The sequence below is a fragment of the Eschrichtius robustus genome, chromosome 9, assembly GCF_028021215.1.
Source record: "Eschrichtius robustus isolate mEscRob2 chromosome 9, mEscRob2.pri, whole genome shotgun sequence".
NCBI classification, from domain to species: domain Eukaryota; kingdom Metazoa; phylum Chordata; class Mammalia; order Artiodactyla; family Eschrichtiidae; genus Eschrichtius; species Eschrichtius robustus.
Window position 1 is genome coordinate 108,344,214 of NC_090832.1, and position 15,785 is coordinate 108,359,998.

At 37.7% G+C, this 15,785-nt stretch overlaps 1 protein-coding gene across 6 annotated transcripts in view; it reads left to right on the top strand.

Annotated features, from left to right (window-relative positions):
• The first annotated feature begins 243 nt into the window (after positions 1-243).
• The window catches only part of PHF3 (PHD finger protein 3), a 97,224-nt gene continuing 81,682 nt past the window's right edge, over positions 244-15,785 (top strand). Inside the window, exons 1-3 of one of the 6 annotated variants that reach the window (XM_068551555.1) lie at positions 926-1,128; positions 1,269-1,418; positions 12,617-12,885. In XM_068551555.1, the coding sequence (XP_068407656.1) occupies positions 1,417-1,418; positions 12,617-12,885 (271 nt within the window). In that variant the 5' untranslated portion in view covers positions 926-1,128; positions 1,269-1,416. Of the gene's footprint in view, positions 561-925; positions 1,129-1,268; positions 1,419-12,616; positions 12,886-15,785 lie in introns of those variants that run through there. The other 5 variants (XM_068551553.1, XM_068551556.1, XM_068551554.1 and 2 more) reach the window with 5 other exon arrangements.

Below are 15,785 nucleotides of genomic sequence, written 5' to 3' on the forward strand. Positions count from 1 at the left end.
CGCCACCCTCGCCCGCCATTCTGGAACACACACTCAATTCGTAAAAAGCACCTAAGGGGGAGCAGATCTGCCCATCAATATCACGTTAAGCAGGAAGCTTTAGCGGTTACTACAACCGAGAGAAAGCAACTGTGTGTAGCCTTAGCCCTGGCCCGCGGGCGGTGCCGCACCCTCGGAAGCCCGGGAGGCTCGCAGCGCGCAGGCGCGGCGCGGCCCCGGAACGGTAAACAGTGCGGTCACGTGACGCGACCCCGCTCCAGCCCCCGCGCCGTCGCCGCACGCCGATGGCTGCGGGGTCTCGCGCCGCCGCACGGTCCCCACGAGGCGAGCGACCCTCGGGCCCTGGGCGGCGGCGGCTGCAACGAGGATAAGGAGGGCGGCGCGGAAGACGGGACGGCGTGGTCCGCAGTGGCCGCCCGGGCCGTGAGGAAGCAGAGGCTGTGGCAGCGACGCCTGCGTCCTGCGCGTACCCCCTCTTGGCGCAGCCGGCCCCCTCCTCCGCGGCGGCGCGGCCACCATCTTCCTCTCGCTGCCAGTGGTAGCGCTCGTCGGCGGAGCTGGTGAGTTGCAGCGCGGCCGGGCGACGGGCGGCCCTCCCCTCCCCCAACCCCAGCCCCGCGCCTCCGCGGCCTCCCGCCCTCCCGCGGTCGCGCTCCGCGCCTTCCTCCCGCGCAGCGGGAAGCAGCGGGAAGGCGCCTCTCGGCTTTTTGCGCGCCGCCCTCGGCCCGCCCGCGCCGACTCTGCCGCCCAGGACCGTTTGGGCCGCTGTGGCGGGGCCGCCGGGCGGAGGGTCGGGGCCGCGGCCTCCCCGCCGGCTCCGCGCCCGGGCCTCGGGGTGAGTGCGCCGCCGCGCGGGCGCGCAGGCCGGGCGGCACGGCGGGCGCTGCCGGGGAGGCCCAGCCCGCAGGCCCCGACCCGGCCCTTCGGCATCGAGCTTTGGGCCCCGGCCCGGCAGCCGGCGCTGGCCTTGGCCGCGAAGCCGAGCCGGGTGCCCGCTGGTGGGGACGAGGAGTCGGCGCTCCATCCACCCTCCTGCGACCGCGCGCTTTTGTGCCCGGGACCCAAACTGTCGACTCCTTTTGCATAGTTTGAAATGAGAAACCTGGAATCTGGCCTTCGATAATACGTGTAATTTAATGAGCCACTTGTCGATACGTGGGTGTTCATGGTGCTAAATAACTGATCACCTGACCCGGGGGGCGGGGAGGAGGGAGAAAGGGAGGGAATGTTGGTACCGCGCACAGTCCAGTGACCCTTCTTTTCCCCAGCTGTGTATTGCCGGGTCCGATGACTTTTTCCCCATCTTTGAGTTTTTAAATGCTGTTTCTCGAAGACCGTGATTCGAAGTAATTTGAGTGTGTGATTATTGGTGCTGCTCAGGAATCGTTTGCAGAACATGATCATGAATAGTCATTAATGTAAGTGGCAACAACGACTTAGTATCTTCCTAGTCCTGATCTTCATCACATATAGAGATACTTAATTTAAAATGAAACAGCGGTAGCTGAGCCTTAGCAAATACGAACTTTACCACGTAATTTTGGGATGGGGGGGGTGGAGATACAGTCAGCTACTTAGGGAGTGCTTAAATAGTACATTGTTCTACTTAGTTACTGTTTTGGGTTTTAACTTGTCTTCGCTTTTATAAACTGGTGGTTTGAGATCTTCCAAAATTGTGTCTCCATTACTCATTCATTACCTACCATTTTTTGATTCTTGAATGAAGTGTTTGGGATTGTGAAAATGTTGGTGGTAGATGTGTTTCTCTGGTAGAGACACTAGTCAAAGAACCAGGAAATCTTTGCAGCATTCTTGTTTTTGAATTTGTCTGTTCATTCCAGAGCATAAAAGGTGTGTTGTGAAGATTATTGTTTCAGATAGTGATTACTTAACGGTCATTACCACTTAGACCTTTCTTAATTTATTATTATTTCTCCCCAGTTCTCTTTACTGGCCATATATTACGATAATGAATGTTCTCTTCATCAGCACTATTTTAAAATATATACTCCATTTCCCCATGATAGTAACAGAATTTAAGGAAGTACTTTTAATAGCTATCATTGCGCTGATGAAGCCACACACAGTTCAGTCAGTTCCTTAGCAGCAGAAAGACATCCACTCAACTGAAGTGAGCCACTTGTTAAGTATGCAGAACTACAGCCTTAGAGTTTAAGCTTTATGTGGCAGCTGTATGGGAGATTTGTGAGAAGGATAACACATGAGTTAGTGATGGGACAAGTTTTCCCCTGTTCTGTGCATGTTTTGTAGGTCCATTTACTGAAGAGCTTGAAAATATAATTTATTATACTGCTTTTGCATCCTTTGGGAGGATAGTGAACTTCCTTATCGATCACACTGAATTAGTTATGCATTCTGTGCTGTGGGGATAGACCTCAGATAACTGTCTAGCTGATCCTGTGATATACTCATCTGTTGCATGTTCAGATAAGTCAAATCTATGAGAAGTGGTTTGTGTAAATGTAGGTGAAAAATAGCTTTGGTCCGAAGCAACTTTAAGGATAGAAAAATGGAAAGGAACTTGTCTTTATATTAATCATTTAAAACCATAATATTAAAATTTCAATTGTATTGAGTATTGAAATCAGGGAAGGTTGATAATTTTTGACATATAATAGCATGTTAATAAAACTGTTTTTGATAAAAGTTAGTTTTTGGGTACTAAAATATAGATAATGGTTGTCTTCCTTGACATGGTAACTTAGTGCTTGCCTTTTTGATACATTTTGCTTTCTTAAATGTGCTATTTTTACTATTTTTTTTCTTTACACAGATTTCTCATGAAATCTTTTTTACTTAATTTTTGTCTGGAGGTAAGATCTTTATTATATTTAATGAAGAAATGAGGTTTTTTGATTAACATTTCAGGTTTGTGGATTACCACCACACAGTGTCAGGGAGTGCAAGGTTCTTGTAGTGCTGACCTCTAAATATTTTTGTTCATCTACATTTCATTAATTCTTTTGGACACGTGGTTGCTGGATTTCTTTTCTGCAACAGTACATCTTGGGCTCTATTTCTTTCATTTCTTCTTTGAGCACCCTCTGAGAATCCTGGAGTATCTTTTCAGAAGCATAGACAACTTATTTTTTAACTACAAAAGACTTGGCAAATTGTTACACATTTCTGATGCTGTTGCATTTTTAAGAACAGTAAAAAAAACTTCTCTTTTAATGTTGCCCTTTGATTACACAGCGAATGTTATTGACAGTATTGATTTGATTCAAAATATTTGAGACCCAGGTGCTGTTTGTATGCTCAAGGAACATAATCTAGGTTGAGAAACCAGATTCAGACATGAGATGTTAAATCACTGTATTAGAGTTAAAAGAGGAAGATATTTCAAGAGTTACAAAACACATTGTGTGAGGAATTGCCAAATGTATAGACTGGACAATTATGGTCATGCATCGTGTATTTAATTTAGATCATTTTTTAATGGTCGGGATTAAAATTTTTATGGTCGTTTGTATAATGGAGAGAGGATGGAGAGAAATAGTTAAGCAAAAACTTCAAAATAGTATCCTGAAGTTTTATCTTTTGGCACAGTCTAACTTTATTAGGAAAATTTTGAATGGCATAGTAGATTGTACAGAAAAGCTAAAGTTTTAATTCACTCATAATTTGTGTGAGATGGACACATGAAACCATTCTAAAATTGTAGTTTTTGAAAATGAATTGTGAAGTTCGTGGTCGATCACTTCCAAAATGATGTTTGTTCTATACACACTGAGGACAGCCATTTTATTTTTTATATGTAGGGAGTGGCTAAGTGCATATTTCCCAATTTATTTTGGAAGTGGGCATGTCACTTTGTTTCCAGTATTTTGATATGTGTTATGAATGTAGACTGCATAAAGTATAGTAGTTTAAAAGTGCAGGCTCAGGAATCTCACTGCCTGGATTCCAGTTTGGGTATACGGGCATACCTCTTGTATTGTGCTTCGCAGATACTGCGTTTTTTACAAATTGAAGGTTTGTGGCAATCAAGCATGGAGCAAATCTATTGCCGCCGCCCATTTTTTAAACAGCATTTGCTCACTTTGAGTCTTCTCTGTCACATTTTGGTAATTCTCACAATATTTCAAACTTTTGCATTATTACTATATTTGTTATGGTGTTTTGTGATCGGTGTTGATGTTACTATTGTCATTATTTTGGGGCACCACAAACCGCAACTCTATAAGATGGTGAACTTAATTGTAAATGTTGTGTGTTCTGACTGCTCCACCGACTGGCTGTTCCCTGCCTCTCTCCCTCTTCTTGCGCCTCCCTATTCCTTGAGATGCAACAATATTGAAATTAGGCCAATTAATAATGCTACAATGGCCAGTAAGTGTCCAAGTGAAAGGAAGAGTCCGTGTCTTTCACTTTAAATCAAAAGTTAGAAATGATTAAGCTTAGTGAGGAAGGCGTGTTGAAAGCCGAAATAGGCCAAAAGCTCGGCCTCTTGTGCCGAACAGATAGCCAAGTTGTGGATGCAAGTGAAAAGTTCTTGAAGGAAATTAACCGTGCTATTCCAGTGAACACATGTATGAAGAAAGTGAAACAGCCTTATTGCTGTTACGGAGAAAGTTTTAGTAGTCTGGAAAGAAGATCAAACCAGCCACAACATTCTCTTTAGCCAAAGTCTAATCCAGAGCAAGGCCATATTAACTCTCTTCTATCTTGTGAAGGCTGAGAGAGGTGGGAAGATAACAGAAGGAAAGCCTGAAGCTAGCAGAGGTTGGTTCACGACGTCTAAGGAAGGAGGTCATCTCCGTAACATAGAAGTGCAAGGTGAAGCAGCAAGTGCTGATGTAGAAGCTACAGCAAGTTATCCAGAAGATCTAGCTAAGATAATTGATGAGGGTGGCTACCCTAAACAGCAGGTTTTCAGTTTAGCCAAAACAGCCTTGTATTGGAAGAAGATGCCATCTAGGATGTTCATAGCTAGAGAGGAGAAGTCAGTGCCTGGTTTCAAAGGATGGGCTGGCTCTCCAGTTAGGGGCTGTTGCAGCTGGTGACTTCAAGTTGAAGCCTGTGCTCATTCACCATTCTGAAAATCCTAGGGCCCTTAAAAATTATGCTAAATCTACTCTGCCTGTGCTCTGTAAATGGAACAACAAAGCCTGCGTGACAGCACGTCCCTTTACAACATGGGTTACTGAATATTTTAAGCCCACTGTTGACCCACTCTCAGAAAAAAAGATTCCTTTCAAAATATCACTGCTCACTGACAATGCACCTGGTCACCCAAGAGCTCTGATGGAGGTGGACAGTGGGATGAATGGTTTTCATGCCTGCTCACACAACATCCATTCTGCAAGGAGTCACTTCAACTTTCAAGTCTTATTTTTTACGAAATACGTTTTGTAAGGCTGTAGGTGCCATAAATACTGATTCTTCTGAGGGATCTGGGCAGAGTTAGTTGAAAACCTTCTGGAAAGGATTCACCATTCTAGATGCCATTAAGAACATCATGATTCATGGGAAGAGGTCAAAATATCAAGATACACAGGAGTTTGGAAGAAGTTGATTCCAGTCCTCATGGGTAACTTTGAAGGGTTCACAGCTTCAGTGGCAGAAGTAATTGTAGTTGTGGCAGTAGCAAGAGAACCAGAATTAGGAGTGGAGCCTGAAGATGTGACTGAATTGCTGCAATCTCATGATAAAATTTGAATGGATGAGGAGTTGCTTCTTATGGATGAGCAAAGACACTGGTTTCTTGAGAAGAAATCTACTCCTGGTGAAGATGCTGTGAAGATTGTTGAAATGACAGCAAAGGATTTAGATATTGCATAAACTTAATTGATAAAGCAGCTACAGGGTTTGAGACTACTGACTCCAGTTTTGAAAGAAGTACTGCAGTGGGTAGCATGCTATCAAACAGTGTGTCATGCTGTAGAGACATTGTGGAAGGAAGAGTCAGTCATTGCAGCAGACTTCGTTGTCTTCTGGTTTCAAGAAGCTGGCAGCTGCGCCAGCCTTGAGCAGCCACCACCCTGATCAGTCAGCGCCACCAACATGGAGGCAGGACCCTCCACCAGCAAGACGATTACAGCTTGTTGAAGGCTCAGATGATGGTTAGCATTTTTTAGCAATGAAGTATTTTTAATTAAGTTTTGTACCTTTTTTTTAGACATAATGCTATTGCATACTTAATAGACTATACAGTATATTGTAAACATAGCTTTTATGTGCACTGGGAAACCAAAAAATTGGTGTGACTTGCTTTATTGCGAGCAATATTGACTTTATTGTGGTGGTCTGGAACCGACACTGCAGTATCTTTGAGGTACATCTGTCCTGGGTATGTGACCTACACAATGGTCTGGACCTCAGTTTGCTCCTCTGCAAAATAGAAGTAATAATTGCACCTACCTCACAGGGTTGTTGTGAGAAACTAATGAGAATCGCATACAGTATAGTTAGCACAGGGCCTGGCACATAGTACATGCTTAGTACATGTTAGCTTGGTCTCTTATTACTTAGGCCAGTTTTGATGACTTGTACTGTTGCTGTGGTTAATCCAAACTGCTAGAGCTTCTCATAATGACAGTAGGGTATGGTTGTAAACTTTGAAGGTAATTTTCTTACTAATAGCTAAGTAATTCTGCTTTTGCCCGTTTCAACTTGCACTCGATAGTTCTTTTTCGAGGTTCTTAGGTCTGCTTTGGTGTTAGTATGGCAGTCATCTTGGATTCTTATATATTCTTTACCTGATAAATTCAGAAACAAAGTTATGATCCTTTTTTTTTTTCTTAGGTAGTCTTGCCAGTAGATTCTAACGAATGAAACTGGACCAGAATTTGAAATGGGTGTGTAGAGCAGGTGGTGAGGTTGCATTGCTGCTAGAATTGTACTTTTTAGAATTGTGTTATACCACACGTCTTAACCATTTAGTGACTTTCGTTGACTTTGTCTTGGAAGGATAACTTATTCATCTTTAACATTGTTATATCATGGTGGTGAAGAACTGACCTTTGTGTCAGTGGATTTGAGTTCTAGCTCTGTCACTTATTTATTCTGTAATATTGGGTGTAACTTTGCTAAGCTTTAGCTTCTCTCTTATAAATTGAGAATAATAATAATAGCTGCTTAATTGTGTGGCTGTGAAGTTTAATGGCATTATACATTTAAGTTAGCACGGTGCCTGGCACATAATAAATAGTGAATTTAACTGTGTGAAGAGATAATGCAGGGCAGTGGTAAGTGCATTGACTTTTGATTGAAGATTTTTGCCTTCAGATTTCAATTCCACCACTTACTATAGCAAGTAATTTAACCTCTTTGATCCCAGTTTTATTTATTTTTGTATAATCAAGATTATAATATAGCATTGTTGTGAGGAGTAAATTAATAAATGTAGAGCAGAGTTTCTTAACCTCAGCACTGTTTTTTGGCTGGCTAATTCTTTGTGGTGGGGCTTTCCTAGTGCATTGTAGTATATTTACTAGATGCCAGTAGCATGCCCTCCAGTTTTGATGACCAAAAATGTCTCCATTTTCAAATTAAGCCAGAAGCCCTCTGGAGAGGCTTAATCACCTCTGATGCTCTGATGGAGAACTAATGTAAAGCATGTCGACCGTTGCCTGGTCTGAAGTTAGAGCACATTAAGTTTTATATATTATCATTGTTTTAGTAGTGGTACCTTTTTTTTTTCCTACTGCTCCTACTACTGCCTGTTAGAAATTTGCTAATAGTGAGCATGCCTGATGAATTGACAGCTTAATTTAATCTATGGTGTAGGGGTCGGAAGGCAACAAGCAGTTCCATTCTCAGTGCCTTTGCATTTAGGTCTTTGCCTGAATTGCTGTTCCCCATTTATGCATGGATCACTCCCTCATTTCAGGTTTTGGCTCACATGTTGCCCTTATTAGCAAGGCCTTCATTTACTGTCTTACGTAGAATGCTCTCCTTCTCCCATCACTATTACAGTGTTTAATTATTCTTCATATATTTTATAATCTCCTGATATATATTTGTCCTCCCACCAACATCCTCATACACACGCACGCGCGCATGCCTTTGATAGCTTTAGTGATTTATTGGTAGGCTTATTCTGTGCAATTTTTTAAGGAAAATAAGATAAAATGCATAGTTTTACTTTGAGGATGTTTCTGAGAAGTTGAGGTAGTCAATTTTAGTTTGCTCTTAATTTACAGGGGATTTTGGTAGAAGTGTAAATTTTTTCCCCTGTTGGCGTTTTCTAAATCTTTTCGCATTCTATTCATACACGAAACACTTAGAAAACAATATACACTGGTTTTATCAGTGTAAATGAAATTTGGCTGCAGTATAATTCTCTGAGTGACAGATGACACAAGTGGGAAATATCTCTGGACTCAGATTAAATTTTATTCAGGGTGTTAGTACTGATACTTATTTTTAGTTGTATTCTGAGTCTTTCTAAATGGTCCATTAGGACCAAACTCTGGCATTCATAATTAGCACCTGCTGTTCTTTTGCCTGGAGTAGCCTCTGGACCTTTAGGACCAAGCTCACATGTCACTTACTTACCCTTTCTTGGCCTCATGGATTTTACCTTCCTCTGTGGTACTGAGCCCTTCAGTATGACACTTTCATATTTTGTTGTGATGTTTATATGTTGTCATATTTGTTTATATGTCCATACTTGATTTTGGATTATGAGTTCCTTGAATTTGAGACTGGGGTTTGTTTCACTGGTATACTTATGATAGTACTTTTTTTTTTTTTTGATAGTACTTTATAGTAGATACTTGATAAATACATGAATAAATGAGTAATTTTGAATTAAGCAAATTATCCAATTCTCTGACTTAGCTGGATACATCCTATTGTCTGCAAACTTGAGGTGTGACTGTGAACCCATAAGTAATTTCTGATTTGAGCATTATGTATTCCCAAGTTAATAGTATCAATTCAGTTGCATACATGCATATCATTAGCCTCTCAAAATACATCCTAGATAGGTTTGTTATGTTCTGTTATGTTTTAATTATTAAATTTGTAATGCCGAATGTAAGGAAGCATTTAAGTAAAATTTCAGTGTAAGAAACAGGAATTTGTCTATTTATTTACTTATTTTTTGGCTGTTTTGCGCGGCCTGTGGGATCTTAGTTCTCCAACCAGGGATTGAACCCGGGCCCTCAGCAGTGAAAGCGCAGAGTCTTAACCACTGGACCGCCAGAAATTTGTTTAAATCAAGCAATTTGTTTAATTAACAGACACTGAATCATCTCTTAAATTTTTCCTTAATTAGATCGATTATCTTTATCTACATGGCTAGGTATTTCAGGACATTGTATTTTAGGTTAGTGTTCTTTTTTTTTTTTTAAAAAAGACCTTATTTTGGAGTAGTTTTAGATATATAGAAAAGTTGCAAACATAGTGTAGAATTCCCATATACCCTTTATCTAGTTTTCTTGATTGTTACATTTGACATAATGTTAATGTCTTTATCAGAACTAGAGGTTAACATTATTATTAACTAAACTGCAGACTTTATTCTGATTTCACCAGTTTTGTTTTTCCACTACTGTCCTTTTTCTGTTCCATGACCCAAATCAGGATACCACATTGCGTTTAGTAGATGAGTGTGTTCGTGTTAAGTAAGGTTAATATTTCTACAGGTGGCTAACATTTGTTTAACAATTTGGCATGGAGAGTTTTAATTTTATTTTTGATATATTGAACACTTGATATCTAAAACTGATTTTTTAAAATAAATGACTGTTTTATATCTGCATTCATTGTCACTTTTAAGATAACCTTGCGATATGGCTGTATACTGTGATTTTGGGCATTCTTCCTTTGGAATTGGCTCCAGAGCCTGTTGGAACGACTTAAGAAAATTCAGTCTTACCAATTTATAACAATTTCACAAAACACTTCTGTAAAAATTGTTTACTTTGGATCCATAAGTTTGGGGTGCTTTATACCATGTTTTTTCCTGTAAGATCCCCAGTTGCATTGGTATATTAAAGGTGTCTTGCACAATGGTAGCTGGTTAATGAATACTTTTTGAATAAATTAAAGGTATTTCTCGACATTTGACGCTTTTATGCTAATCTGTTTATTTAATCCAGGGTAACACACTTTATATAAGTCATACTAGTTTTGGCTGGAAAAAAAACACCCCATACTGGAAAATTCGGTTCACCCATCTTATTTACAGTATGCTTTACTTTTTTTACAAAAAATTGATCTTTAAATATTGTCTGCTGTTGAGATTAAAAAATATGCCACAGGCTCTGAAGGCATGTTTTAGTAAAAGAGTTTGGGATGATTCACTAATAGTATCATTGAAAAAACAATGTATTGCTCATTTAGATCACCCTTTAGAATGGGCTGGTGTTCGGTATAGCTAGGTGATTTCGAGCCGTGTAACTGTACCTTCTGAATGTTGTGAATGTCCCCACCACTTAAATGTACACAAGCAGAAGTTGGTGCAACAGAAAGACTAACCTCAGGTGAAGTATGTAGAATTTCCCAGACTTGTGTTGCTATGGGAATGAGTGTGTTGTTAGTAGATTCAGCATATTGTTTTTATAAGGAAAGTCAACCATTTGTTTCTAGAGCTGGAATTGCCTTTTTTTCTTTGTTTCATCTGGGATGCAACTCTGAAGAGGAGGTTGTTTCGGCTTGTGGTAAACTTGGATTCCAGCATATTCAGATAAACAAATTTGTTGATAGTTCTAGCTAATTAATTTTGTAGACATTTAGTAATGTTTTTGTAAATTATTTTTAATTACCAGAAATTTATTATACTAAAATTTCTTTGGAACCTAAAAATGTATTAGTGGAAGTATTGGTGATATATGATAATTGAGTCTTTCTTAGGTACTGAGATCAGATAGTTTCAGGGAATTAAAACTTTTCCTGACTTTTCATCACCATTGTAGCTGTTTTCTCTAAATGTTATAAAGAATGCATGTAAGATAATCAGCCAGTCAATCAAACAGTTAACATTTTATTTTGGTGCTTTATTAATATTTCAATATAAATAAGTTGCAAAGTTTGAGAAGAGATACTGAAATCCTATATTTAGCAGAGGATTAACTTTTGTGAGAATGAGGAAATTTTCTTTCCTTTTGTTTAAATTTTGAATTGAGTTACAGTGAACTGCATCCATTTAAAATGAACAGATTGGTGAATTCTGGTGGGTATATACACTCATAAAACCGCTACCACAATCCAGATTTAGGACATTTTCATCATCTTCCAAAATATATTCCTGTTCCTTTGCAGTTAGTCCCTCTCTTATCCAAGGCCCCAGGCACTTACTGATTTGTTGGAAAATGTTTTTAAAAACGAACCTTTAATGAGTCAAATCTAGTCAATTTCTAGCTTTGTAGCTCAGTGTGAAAGGGGTAGAGTTACCACCTTGGGCTATGTAGCCTTGAAACCTGGGTTTGAATCTTTGGCTCTGTTTTGTGACTTTGGGGAAGACGATTAAACTATTTAAATGCATTTTGTATACAAAACAAGGATAGTAATAGAGTGTATTTATTATCACTGGGCATAAATGAATTGAAAATGTAGGTAAAATGTTTAGTAGCATATAAAATATACCTGGTAAATTGTATAATATTTTTGAACTTCTTATTCTCTTATTTTTATAGGGGAAAGAATTCAAGGACAGTTTGAGGAAATTTTGGTAGATTTGGAGCTAAGAATTTTGGAATCCAAGAAGTTCTGTGTTAATTAGTGGAATTTTGTAGCTAACTGAATATTACTAAATTTTATTTAGTTGACTCTTGCCCACCACCCAAAATACATTGGTTCAGTATTCTCTGAAACCAACTTTTGATAATCGAGGGTCCTCCAGAGCATGAAGTGACCTTTGCTGAGCAATGCCTGGAGTGTAGGTATAGTTCAAATAGGAGATCAGCTCCATATCTTTATAGACCACACATAACTCCCTAAAATAAATTTAAGTCTCTGGTATATTGCTTTGTTGTTTATCTCATTTTATCTTAAAAGGGGTTCTCCCCCAAAATGTGTGTATGTGCACGTCTGTGCCTGCGTGTATGTAGTTTTTTGAGTTTTGATTTGTTGGGTTTAGTTAATAGATTCTTTCCGTTTTTTTCTCCTTACCCCTACAAAAAAAAAAACCTTTTTGTTTTTCTTTAAATAATTTAAATGCATTGTAAATAAGACAAGGCTATTTTACAGTTTTAATAGGTATGGGACAATAATTTAAATGATTTGGTTTTAGCTTTTTTATATGGATTTTTACTAATAAGCAGTGTCTGAGTCTTAATTTATGAAAAGATTATGGTTAAAAACATATGGTTTTTATGGTTTAAGCCATGTAATTCTTTCAGATGTGTCAAATTAATGGACTATATATACATAGTTTTTTTTTCCCTAAAAAAGTGAATTAAGTAAACATTTAATAGGATCTCTGGTAAAATGAAATTTTACATGCATGATGAAGAAACATTGTGTAGCAAAGATTCATTCTACATGTCCAAATGTATATTCTAAAAGCAGTGAGGATTTTTTTTTAAACCATTCAGAAATACCAGAGTGTGTTCTAGACTCAAAACTATTAAAATAATTTGGTTTTAGGTGATTATCAATTGATAGCTTTATTTCTTATGGTATTTTTTTTGTCTTTCTATAGGGCTGAAAGACACACAGAAGTCTTCATGGATATAGTTGATACATTTAATCATTTAATTCCTACTGAACACTTAGATGATGCCCTATTTCTAGGATCCAACCTGGAGAATGAAGTCTGTGAGGATTTTAGTACAAGTCAAAATGTCTTAGAGGACTCGCTGAAGAACATGCTCAGCGATAAGGATCCTATGCTAGGATCTGCAAGTAACCAGTTCTGTTTGCCTGTTTTGGATAGCAATGATCCCAATTTCCAGATGCCTTGTTCAACAGGTAATTCTTACTGTTTTTTTTTTTTTTTTTTTTTTTTAGTTTGCAATTTAAAGTAAAGATTTTTTTTTTTTTTTTAGATGAGGGTAGAGCATTTAGGGTTCTTTTCTTTGAATTTAGAGCTCCTTTTCTAGGCATCACAATTAGAATTTAAAATTTAAATTTTCTTTCAAGGAATGTGGAATTATCTTCAATGATATTATGGATATAGATAGGGTTACCATATAATTTGTCCAGAATGGGATGCTTTTTTGAGAATCATAGGGGGTGCTGTTAATAATTACATCACGACAACAGGTCATGATTGGGACTCTTCCTAGCAAATAGGGATTGCCTCGCCAATGGGGACATGATGTCATCCCAGGCCTATTGGAGTCAAGGGGAATGGCTGAATTGACCTTTTTCAGTGCCCCTCCCTGCCCTTCAAATTTAATACATTGTGTGCTCCCATTTCAGATCTTTTAGTATTTTGTATTTGTATCTCAAAACCAGAGAAAGAACTGTAGACCTTTGCTGTCCAGCATAGCAACCACTAGCCACTTATAACTGTTGGCCTAATTGGAGATGAAATGAGTCTGGTCCTAATTGGAGATGTGCTCTAAAATGCACATTTGATTTCAGTGTGAAAAAAGGATTGTAAAATATTTCATCAGGTTTTAAAAATGTAGATTACACGTTGAGGTGATATTTTTGGTTAAATAAAATATTGTATTGAAATTAATTTCACCTGTTTTTACCTTTTTTTTTAAAGTGGCTCCTTGAACATTTAAAATTACTTATGTGGCTTGCATTATATTTCCATTGGACAGCACTGCTTTAGGATATATAGTTGAAGTAACTGAAAGATAGTAACTTTCAGAGGATAATAACTTTCTGTAGGGCTAATCAAATTCTTAATAAGAGAATACTTCAGAGATACATTAATATGTGGAAAAAATACGTAGGTTTTCCTTTATAAAGCAAAGAAAATACTACAACAAACTTTGGAGCAATTAGCTATTTTGTAAGCTAAAATTAGACAAAGGAAAATAAGTTTCACATGGAGAAGTTGGGCTTTTTTTCCCCTGTCTGTTCCCTAGAGTAGTTCAGGTTTATGTGGTGGTGTTCAGTTTTTTAATAACTCTAGACTTCTTCTGCACTACAGTTTTTCAGTATTTTTCATTTCCTTTTAATATTTTCTACATAATATTTTGATATAATAGTACTTAAAGTCTGGATTAGGTGGCCTGCTATTCATCAGATTTGTCAGATTTCTCTGCCTGAAGACTCAACACTTTGGCTTCTAGGAGTTTTTTCATTTTAACAACTCCTTAATACTGAAGTCTTTTGAATTGTTTGCTAATAATGGTATATCTCTGAATTATATACATTGTGTTGTGTTATCGCATAGGTTTACATTGTTTTTGTTGTTGTATTCTTAAATGTTTTAAAGCTTTTAAAATTTTGTTTTATGTATGCACTGTTCCTGTGTCAGTACAATATATCTAATTATTGTGAAGCACTTTTGACACTGGTTATATGCACAAAGTTTAAAGTTTATGTGCACAGTTTAGTCTAAATTCAGGAAGAACGTTTATTGAATACATATGTGCTTATTACTAGAAATACAGTAACCTTTTCAGGGATGTTATATTGGGCCTGGAACTGGCAAATGTATCATCCTTTTAGACTTTCTTATAAAATTACAGCCCCTTAGAAATACTGGTATTCTTACTTGCAGTCTTTTTTTTTTAATTTCTGTCGATGTGAAAAGTTTTTTTTTTCATATGAAAAGTCTCTTTGGTTGAACATTTCTTTTGCTAATAGAAGACTTAGAACATCTTTAATGAAGTACTTAAATTTTTTTGAGGTCTGATTAACACTTGTGTACAATTTCATTGTAAACTAACTTTTATTTAAGAATCTATAGGTAGAAATATTTTCTCAATTTTCCTATTTTAAATTTGTTTGCTACAATTATTTATTTTGGTTTTAAAACAGAACTATTTGTGTTAATATATGTGATATATATCTATATGCTTTTAAGATATGTAAGGGAATATGTGGGGGAAACTTAAAATTGTAAAGCTCTTTATAGGATTGCTTAGAGTTCATTGTGCCATCAGGCAGGGGATTTATTTTGATTGTTTCGAAGTTCCTTTTGCCCTTTGAGATATTTGGTTTGGTAAAAGGCCAGTATATTTTCTAATGATAGCAAACTGGAAAACATTAAAATTAAAAAAAAATTTGTTTTGAAATAGAAATTCTGTTGTAAACTATTTAGTGAAAACCATACATGGACAACTTTTGTAAGTTTCAGCTATTCACAAATGGCTTCAACTTTTTGCTATAAAATAAAAATTACATAGTTCTTATCCAGATGTTTGTACCTGGCTCTATACGTTTTTACTACTTGTCTTGACTGAAGCATAGCAGGGAAATGGCTCTATCAGTATTCCTCAGGCCATTGAAAGCTATAGATCATGGTTATTTTGTAACCTTGGTCTTAACAGTGCAAAAGGTAGCAAACAATAACTGCTGTCTTGTTCTCTACTATTCTGATGTAGGTTGGTTTGCTGTAATTGTTAAAGACCAGTTGTTGAATGTCTTGCATTATATTTCAGCTGTCTCCAGAAATCATAGAGAAGCTTTAACAATTATAAAAATAGGAAAGAAAATGGTAGATCACTTTTAGTGCTCTGCAGGTGCACAAAAGTTAGGATGCTTATTATTTCATTTTGAGAGACAATAAGTAGATTTCTCATCCTCTTTTTGAATGCTTTTGACTCCATAAAGTATTTCTTTATGTAAATGCAGTGTTTGCATCTGGTTTTTAGATTTACCCAGTAATACATTTTATTTTTTTAATTTGTTATTTATTTTTTACATCTTTATTGGAGTATAATTGCTTTACAATGTTGTGT